The following is a 10,296-nucleotide window of genomic DNA, read 5'->3' as shown; positions in this document are numbered from 1 at the left end:
AAGATTCGTTGTGATTTAAGGTGTGCTTTATTTAATTTGAGGTGTATTTTACTTAAAACATCTTGAAGTAACTGCGAGCGACACACAACCATAGACCTATATAGTAGGGACACGACATATTGTTCTATACGTACAATTGCTTATATAAATAGCACCCATTTTGAAGGCACATATAGAAACATATATCTATCTCGTTCTTACTCAGCACTTTAACTCGCAGGAAAACAATATAACAGTATTTCAGTGCGTACATAAAATTAAACATGAATATACGTAAATGTCTCCGTCTCCGTCTAATGAGGCCGAAAATCCGCCACGTTTAGCGCGCCAAATGTCATTGTCTGTTTTGGGTTGTACATTATTTATTGACTTTGATATTGATTTAATATGATTGCTTATATAAAATTTCTTATTTTATCATGCTTATAACATACAAAAATAATAATTAAAACATATTTTATAGGATCTCAAGAAAGTCTTCGGAACTATTTAAATAAAATAGTTTTATAACACTATTGTAAACTCGTTAAATATTTAATAATTAAGTGATTTTAGAGAGGAAGTCACAAGGAATGACGTTTGTAATTTTATTAACGAATAAATGTTCTGTAGGTGTTTTTTTTTTATCAGGCGGTCCCTTGATAAGTTTAAAATTTGAATCACTCTCAAGTGAGAGTGATTCAAATGGTGCGGCGTACCTTCCTTGAGGTGCGCTGCGGTAGTGTTTTACGGACTTTAGAGTCAGCAAAACAATTAAAACAGATTGTAATAGTCTAAGAAAAACACGTACTCAAAATACGATAACATTCAGCATGCTAGAAATGGGCAGATGGCACTGTACTACGCCATATCTTTATGTTTTGCGGCAAACGATAACCTTATAAAATCAGTGTAGCAAATTTTAAAAATCGTCATATCGTTTACTTGGCAAATTTGAAGCACGAACTCGTCTTAGATTTCACATAATATCTAAATCACATCATCTTTGCACATAACAATATACTTACTTCCTATTAAAGTATAAATTCTACAAATACATTCACTCAACAATATTTAAAATAAAATGAGCCAAGAACGTTTATCGACAAAACCTACTAACATTAAAATCTTCTGGGCAGCACTAAAACCGCCATGTTTTGTGGCCAGATGACGTCACAGTGGCACGAATTTTTTGTTGACGTTTCATTTCCATAGGTTTCCTACTTCAGTGCACACAACCAAATTATCAGTTGTCGCGTCTGCCAATTTTCCAATTCACCAAGAATAACAATTTTGCGGGTGAAACCTTTTTAGAGTATGATATATAGAAACACTTGGGGAAGAGCTCGTGCAAATGCCGGATAGATAATGTTAAGAAGAAACTGACTACAAATGGCACGTTAGTTCCAGTTAATGAGATGAACTCTGTGCCAATAGTGATGATATAATTCAAATAATTCAAAAAAATCATGAAATCTTTTACGGAGACCAAAGCGTTGGAATCATTCGTGAAATCAAAAAAATTGACAATCTAACGGCCTTCTGGGAAACGGTATTCAAGGGGAAGGAGGTGGGTGGTAAAATAAGTTTTGCCAAAAAACCTTTTTTTGGGATGCGCTGCTCTAAGCACATAAAATTTAATATAGAACAGGCGTTTTGTGAATTCCATATAATGATTTTTTTATTCAAACGAATTAATATGTTCCTTTATAACTTGTCTGTCTGTTTAATTGTATATCCGGGGAAATTGTCAAAAAGCTAAACAGATAATGACCAGAATTCGCTCGGCAGACATCTTGAAATCAGATTTTCGATTAATTTTTATCCGGGAAAACTTACATAGTTAGCCACAAAAATATAGGTCTCCTGAGTAAAAAAAAAGCTTTAAAAAAGTTTCCTGGGTTTCATTTTTTTTAATTTCCAATACTTACATTTAAGTTGCTTTTTTATTGCATGCATGAAAGTATACAAGAGTTCTTGACCCATTGGTTGGTAATGGTTCCCAGAGGCGGTAGACGTCAAAACGTGAATGTCACAGCCCTCCTTGAAACATGAGGTTGAGGTTTCATTTGTGTCCTACACTATAACATCAGGTTCACCTGGAATTAAAATTCAGGTTCAAACTGGAACGCATGACTATATGACGCGGCAAAAATCCAGAGCCTTTTGATTTAAAAAAAAATTACACAATTTACCAAAAAGTTTTAAATACCCCTTTTTCCTCTGTAGGTCAGCCGATTGTTTTTTTCACGGCTTGCTATGCCCTAACCTTCAGATACCAATAAAATTCCTATCAAAAGGCTTTTCAGAATCTCATGTAACACCTCAATCGTTACATTTCGCTAAAGGATCGGAATGTTTGAATCTATGAGTACGTTCGGAGGCTATTGGTCAACATCAAAGGCGTGGCGTCAAAATACGAGCAAAGGAAAACCGATAACCGGATTTAATAGCCCCGGGCACACCACGGATATTAAGGATAAAAAACCACGGTTGTTTCTCTGGGATGTGTTTTTAACTTACGCTGATAGATACCACCTATTTGAGCTGCAAAAAGTTTTTCATTGGCCATACTGATATGATGCGTGGGACAATTAGTTCCTGAGGAACGTGGATCTCCACGATGACCTGGAGCTCGACCCCGTCAGTAAGTATCTACAGTCGGCATCGCTGCGCCACTTCGAGAAGACGGCACGACATGAGAACCCTCTTGTCGTGGCCGCTGGAAACTACATACCTACCCGATCCTGTAGACCGAATGGTAAACCGTCGACGTCGCCCAAAGCACGTCATCACGGATCCTCCTGATCCATTAACGGTGCTTTTAGGCACTATAAGCACCGGTCACCGTCGTCGTCGAACCCGTCGCTTGTGACGAAGGGCTCGACGAGCGAATTAACCCACAGACACAGCCCACTAAGTTTCTCGCCGGATCTTCTCAGTGGGTCGCGTTTCCGATCCGGTGGTAGATTCTACGAAGCACTGCTCTTGCTAGGGTTAGTGTTAGCAACTCTCCGGTTTGAGCCCCGTGAGCTCACCTACACACGCTAGGGTAAGCTGATTAGTCTCTCAAGGCTATCAGCATAGGTAGGAAAAAACAAAAACAACGGGACAACTTCTCTATAAATCTAATAGGGATTTCGACCTTATTTCTCAAGACGGACGGCTGTATTCACGTTGTGATGTCTATGATCCCGGGAGCAATTTAAAAACCAGGTGGACTAAGCTGATTCATCAATGTAGCGCTAATCAAAAGTGTCATTTAAGTTGCTTATCATAATAAGAACTGCCTTTCATCATGTTGTGGACCACGGATAATCTTCCTCCGCTGGACATTTAAGATCTAAGAGCTGATTAATGTTTTAAATCTTCGGACGATAGAGAAGATCTTACATAACAATAGTCGACTATTCATTAGGAGATAAGGTGGCGCGATACCGACCACCTCTACTGCTAGACTATCCCCTTAACTCGACAGAGAACTAAAGTCATCAAGATAGCTCAAATAGTCTGCAAGCTGAAGTTTTTTTTTTATTGCCCTTGTTGAATAGACAGGTTCTCGAGTAGAGACCTTGCTGCGGAAGACGTAACGCGGGATGCCCTCTTGCTAGGTAGTGCGATGACCTCCGAAGGGTGGCCGGCAAGAGGTGGATGAGGAAAGCCGAAGACCAGGCTCAGTGGTGTGGATTGGGAGAGGCCTATGTCCAGCAGTGGACGACTGTGGGATGATGATGATGATAATTTTACAGCAGCCACTCCTTACTACCTCTCTACTTTCCTTCTTATATCTTCAACCTCCAGAATTGTTTCTAAGCTCTATTTTTACTAGTAGTAGATATTCTATGTCTTTCATAGCTAAAAACAAGGTAAGGACATACGAGATATGGGCCAGATATTTGGCTCGCTGCGAAGCTTCCCGCCCGTGATCCGCCCGGTCCTCGGGGACTGAGAGAATCAAATCGCAATAAAAGCGGTCGAACATTAGCGGACGTTTTTAAGGTATTGAACTGCGAAAAACACTAACCAAATCTTATTAAGAAACTAAAGCGAAATAATTTAAAGAAATAAACTTGTACATCATATTATAATAACATATAAATGGCTCATGAAGTAACCCATCATAATAAATAAATAAATAAATAGATAAATATAGAAATAAATAAATATACCAATAAATAAATAAATTTGAAAAACAAATATTTTCTCATTATCATGACGAATCTATACTAATATTATAAAGAGGAAAGATTTGTTTGTTTGTTTGTTTCGAATAGGCTCCGAAACTACTCGACCGATTTGAAAAATTCTTTTTCCATTAGAAGCCGACATTGTCCCTGATGAACATAGGCTACTTTTTTATTTTTTTTTTTTTTTTTTTGGTTTCATGTGTGTTTTAATGTTTCCGAAGCGAAGCGAGGGCGGGTCGCTAGTTGATAAATAAATTATTTAAACAACATTTTGCATTAGAAAAAATAGGTATGATTTTTTTCTAAGCAGTACAATACACATATGCATTTCATTCATTATAAATCAATTCCAACTTTAGTCTCTTAATTATTTAGTGTATTCTATTCATGCTTTAAGTAAATCACTTGTGACTGTGATGACATCTACATTAAAAATTAGGAACTAGTTGAGTGTGGCGCGAGGGGTGAACTAATCTAGCAAGCCGCATTAACTCTGCATATCAATATCCATCTCGCCGGATCTTCTTAGTGGGTTGCAATTGCGATCCGGTAGTACCTAGATTCACCGAAGAACTGCTGTTGATAGGACTAATGCTAACAATTTTCTCAGGTTGAGCCCGGTCCCGGTGATCTACCGGTGCGTGCGAAGTGGGAATAGACCAACGATTAGACAGGAAAAAAAAATGGCCGTCAAAATCCTTAAATAGAATGACGCCTCTATATTATAACAATGTGCACTCTGAAGTTTTTTTGTTAGATAAACATAATTCTATTAGCTAACAAGCCTCATTCAAGTAAATAAGTAGTATTAATATTGACGGTAATTTCACCACCACTCTTAACCTTAATAAGGTCTCCAATGTTTTCTTATCAATTTCATTTTGCCAGCTGCTAAATCTAGACCATCGTCCTCTTTAAAGTGGTCCGATTTCCTACCGCTGTCGACAAATCTCCACGTTTAAACTCGATTTCTTCACATAAACATGTAGACCGAAATTGGGTGAAGTTTTCTTTGGTTAATTTAGTATTTCTTCGTTTAATATTAAACCTGTATTAACTCACCTATTAAACGATTAGCATCTGTGAAAATTCACAACTATTGGGAAATAAAACAAAGTAGTTGGACGCCGCTTCTCGGGTTTTCCAAAAATTCCATCTACCGGCACTTAAAATGTTGTCTTCTTTCACCTCATTTAATTCAATTTCGTCACTCGCGCTTAATTTTGATTCAATCAATTTCATTTCATAATCAAATTCATTTCTCTTTGATTTATAACATGGCTATGGCTTTTGTTACACAAGCTTTGGCATAATGAGCAACGATCTTTTTGCCTATCCAAACAAACATCGCCGTCAATATACTTGATGAAAAAATTGTTAACTGTCATTGAAATAGGTTATCGAATTTCCAAAATGTTTTGATTTTTAAATGGGAAGGAATTAACTTTAAACACATCGAAGTATTTAATAACAAAATAATTATCATCTATCATGGCACTTCTGCGATCGGGACTGCAAAGGGTCGCTAATATATTTGGTGGAACACAAGGTAAGCACAACTAAAATTCAAATTTAACCTGGTTTTGAAGACGAAATTACAAATTAAATACATTTCAGGTGGTATTTTATCGAGATTCGTAACAAGTTTAGTGCCATCTGAAAACAAATCTGTAGCAGAAACATCGAAGGAGGTCATCGCTACTTGTAATAAATTGATCGAACAAAATGCTTCGAGAAATTTTGCAATTGTACACATACTTGGTAAACAGTGGCGCGTGACTGATGGTGATCTCCTTGTCGTCGAAGGCTACTGGCCACCAAACATCGGTGATCAAATAACATTGGATAAAGTACTTGTTGCTGCCACTAAAGACTTCTCGCTTATTGGCCGCCCATTGGTCCAACCTGAATTAGTAACGGTTACCGCTACAATAATTTCTAAGGGATTATCCCACACTAGAACCCATTTCAAAAAGAAGAGAAGGAAGCAATTTATGAGAATAAATTTTCAAAGAGCACAACAAACAATATTAAGAATAAACTCAGTGGAAATAGGAAACAAAATCAATGAGGGAAGAAACAATGTTTGACTATGATTAGAAATAAAACTAGCTTAGGTATTATCATGTTTTATTTACTTTTAAAATATTTTGACATAAATATACTACATATATCAATTTCACAATTTTAATAAGTTAATCACCACACCTCCTTGGCTGCATTAATTAAGACTGGCATAAATCATTACAGCTAGATCAACCCTGAGCATTATTAAGTTCTTGGTAACAAAATTCCTGAAATATTGCATAAAAATTTATTTCTAGTTTAGAATTGTTGATCATAAAAAGTGATCATTGGGTATGCATTAAAACTTTTAATAAACTTCAAATCCATGTTTCATATCTTTTACATCAATATAGCATGCAAATATTTAAATTATTTTTTGCATTGAACGTAATTTACATATCTAGTTGCCTATCATGTTAATACAAAATTACTCTTCTATCAGATACCACACTTTGATATATAAATTTATAAAAAATATTTCTGAGTTAATACATAGATTAAAATAAAAATGTTTAATGAAATAGCTATTAAAAGGCTTTGCATAATGACTTCCCACATAATTTCTATTTTTACTGGTGCCAATGTAAAATTTAGACAAGGATCTTTTCACAACATAGTTAAACATACAAAACCTAAATGTCATGTGTCAAATTTAACTTTATCACAGTATGCTTGAAAATTATTTTTATGTTCTTCTTTAAGAAATCTTTTCATGCCCTTCAATAAATAAAACATATTTCTGTTTTCAAACAGATTGCCTAGGGTAGTCACAAATGCTGAAAAATCCCCTTCTCTTTTATAAGCTGATATTGAACCTTGAAATAATTTATATTGTTCTGGTTGTAATAAAACCTTTATTTCTTTAACAAAATCTACTAGTGATGTAGGTGCAGTTTTCTCTACTATGTTACTAGGTTCACTTTTCAAATTTTCATCAAAACCAAAGGGTTTAATTTTGTATTTTTTCTTTTTAGATACATTTGCTAATAAATTGTCTTCAGCAGTTCTTTTGTTTATTGTCACTAAACTCTGAGTTGAAGATTCATTTGCTTCAACACTTGTATCTAGAGCACTAAATAAATCTTTTGTTTGTTTTGGTCGAAATTCATTTACATAAGCTGAAGAATGAGAATTTTTGTAGAAATCCATTGAAAAATCTGCATACACTTCATTAGAATTTGGATATTGACTTACATTCTTTTTAGTAGATTTAACAGTCCTAGCAACTGTAATTGGAAATGATACTCCACCAACATTGACAGATTGTTGTCTGTTTGATTCATTTGACATCAACGGCTTTAGTTTTGGAGCAGGCAATGCCATTTCAGCATTCTTATAGAAGCGGCATATTTCACTGACAGTCTCACCAAATTTATTGGACACATTTATGTAATTACGTAGCCAAGCTGACAACTGACCTTTTAATTTTGGACTGTTGAATCGGCTATCACACAGAAGAATAGCACCGTAATCATTCTGATGCCTTATAACTCTGCCAATAGCCTGATTGACGGCTCTGGTTGCTTCTAAAGAGTACCATTCGTCTCCTGACAAAAAATCCTTTTCTTTCATTCTCAATTCGTCTAAATATTTCTTCTTCAATACAATTCTTGGATCCTTAAGAGGTGGAAATGGTAACCCAGTTATTATAACAGCTCTTCCATTCATATCGGCAAAATCCAACCCTTCTGACACTTTACCTCTACAAACTGCCATAAAACATGCACCCCGTGTACTTGGATCACTTATTTTGCTGTAGTAATCATTAATGATAGCATTGAATGTATCTTTCCTTTGCGGTTCCACAAATATTGGTTTGATGCTGTTAATACTAGTCCAAATTCCTTCAGACTGCCACATTTCTTGGCATTTATTCATGATTGGGTATGAAGGGAAGAATACTAAAAGTCCATCTGGTACAACTCTGCTAAAACTTAATATTGTTCTTCCCAAAGAGGATATATACTTAGGATTGTCTCTGTTCTGATAATTAGAATTTAGTTGGACCCCATCTGGCCCTTGTCCAATAATTTTTACACATATTTGATTTGATTTAACAATATGTGGATTTTCTAACTGTACACCTATTGGAATATCCAGTTCAGATATGAGGGGTTTTAAAGGTGCTAAAGTACCACTTGTCAATATTATGCTTCTAACATTCTGTTCAAGTAATTGCTTCATGCCAAAACCAGGGCTGAAGCACCAGTAACTTAGTATCCTCTCTGTAGATTTAGAACTGTTCGGCTTCAGTGCACCCCAACCTTCTGTTTTCTTATTGCTTTTTTTATCCTCAACTTGTACATGTACTTTGTAACATAGCTTAACCCTTTCTTTGTGTGAATGACTAGTTCCACTAAACACAACATTTAGAAGATCTACAATTTTCTGCAACCCAACACCTTTACGTTGAAAGGGTGATGAACTTGCTGTTGCTAGATATTGAATGAGATTCTCAATCATGGTTATCACGGCCATTTGGTTATGATCTCTGATTTCAGCCTTGGACAGCAAATCAAATATAAAACCACCTGGATATGTACTACCCTCTCTCCCAACTTCTATATCATCTACAGCCTTTTCAAAGGCCAGCATCATTTCTTTCAGTATACATAAATCATCACAAGTAAAATCTTTAGGTTGGCTACTATCAACTGTCGCATCTATCTGCTCCTCACTAGTCTCACTAAAGCTCTTCATGACATGTGTTATTTCATCAATACACAGAGCTATATCTGTGGTCCTAATCTGAAGAGATGCAGATTCTTCACACATTTTTTCAACATTATGAGCCTCATCCAAAATAACAATGTTATTCATGAGTTCCACTCCATTTGCCTTTCTTGATTTCGGATCCAATAAATAATTATATGGCATAAATATTATATCAGCATCTTGTTTTAGCTCCTTCGATAAATAATATGGACAGCATTTTAATTTTTTTCCTACACCTACTAAATCTTCTATATCTAAAATATCATCACCTTTCACTGCTCTGTCATCCTTCTTAGATTCAACATTGTTATAAAAGAAGCAAGTTCTAGATTTCACTTTTAGTTGGCACATATTTACTTTATTGTTGTTGTTTGGTTCTTTCGAAACTTCGGGATGGATGCACATCTGATCTCGGGAGCCCAAGACCGCAGCTTTCACATGCTTGTAACTTGACCTCTTCAATTCCTGCATAGCCTGTGTTAATTGTGAATGTGTTCTGGAAGAATATATGATTTTAGGCATACCCCAAGACGCATCCTTGGATTTTCCAGTGCCAGATTTTAAGTTATCTATTAACTTGCCAGTGAAACCGCTGTGATCTGAAAAATTACCGACCTGCGCGTTCATTTGCAGTTGAGCCTTTTTCACTAGTAGCCATGCTAATGATGAACACAATAGACTAAGGGTCTTTCCAGTTCCGGTAGGAGACTCCAATATTGCGTTAGTATTATTCTGAAGGCTCTCAATTACGCGGCACATGTATTCTTTCTGCACATCGTAAGGGTCGAAAGGAAAACTTACGGGAATACCGGATATCATTATATCAGGCATTTTATTTGAGTTTCTTTAATTATGGTTCAAATAGTGTATCTTACTTTAAGTCGAGTCTTTTTTTCACTTTTTATCATTCCTGTGGTTAGGTATAAAAATTAACATGAAAACTATGCACAACGGATGTCAGTTGAAAGAATTCAATATACAAATTGTTTAACCACTTCAACCAATCTATGTAATATACACACGACGAATTCCATGGGATTTATTGTTTCAAACTATAAACTTCATATATAGTAAATTAATATCATTATTAAAATGTCATCATCACACTGTCAAGTTTCCCGCCAAAAGTAGTAGTCCCATTTTTCTAACTAGAAAGGTATAAGTTTCATACCATACAGCCAATTTACATATTATTTACACTTTACTCAGTTTTATGAAAAAAAAAATATAACAAAATCATAGACCTATATAGTAGGGACACGACATATTGTTCTATACGTACAATTGCTTATATAAATAGCACCCATTTTGAAGGCACATACATAAACATATATCTATCTCGTTCTTA

General features: G+C 35.5%; 2 protein-coding genes across 2 annotated transcripts; one reads left to right on the top strand and one right to left on the bottom strand.

The window, feature by feature from the left end:
* Positions 1–5,532: 5,532 nt before the first annotated feature.
* mRpL21 (mitochondrial ribosomal protein L21) lies at positions 5,533–6,286 on the top strand. Its single transcript, XM_028186397.2, has 2 exons — positions 5,533–5,715; positions 5,784–6,286. The coding sequence occupies exons 1-2, from the start codon at positions 5,658–5,660 to the stop codon at positions 6,254–6,256; spliced, it is 531 nt and encodes a 176-aa protein (XP_028042198.2). The 5' UTR covers positions 5,533–5,657; the 3' UTR covers positions 6,257–6,286.
* Positions 6,283–10,047, bottom strand: Rtel1 (Regulator of telomere elongation helicase 1). The gene has a single exon (XM_028186396.2). It carries the CDS (start codon positions 9,777–9,779, stop codon positions 6,873–6,875), a length of 2,907 nt encoding a protein of 968 aa, XP_028042197.2. The 5' UTR covers positions 9,780–10,047; the 3' UTR covers positions 6,283–6,872.
* Between the last annotated feature and the right edge of the window lie 249 nt (positions 10,048–10,296).

This window comes from Bombyx mandarina, chromosome 10 (genome assembly GCF_030267445.1).
Source record: "Bombyx mandarina strain Sakado chromosome 10, ASM3026744v2".
Classification (NCBI taxonomy): domain Eukaryota; kingdom Metazoa; phylum Arthropoda; class Insecta; order Lepidoptera; family Bombycidae; genus Bombyx; species Bombyx mandarina.
This window is presented reverse-complemented; position numbering and strand designations above follow the sequence as displayed.

Coding starts and splice junctions, on each gene's coding strand:
- Rtel1 (XM_028186396.2), bottom strand. CDS start 9,779: ATGCCTGATATAATGATATCCGGTATTCCCGTAAGTTTTCCTTTCGAC.
- mRpL21 (XM_028186397.2), top strand. CDS start 5,658: ATGGCACTTCTGCGATCGGGACTGCAAAGGGTCGCTAATATATTTGGT. Junction 5,716..5,783: donor TATATTTGGTGGAACACAAG/GTAAGCACAACT, acceptor AATACATTTCAG/GTGGTATTTTATCGAGATTC.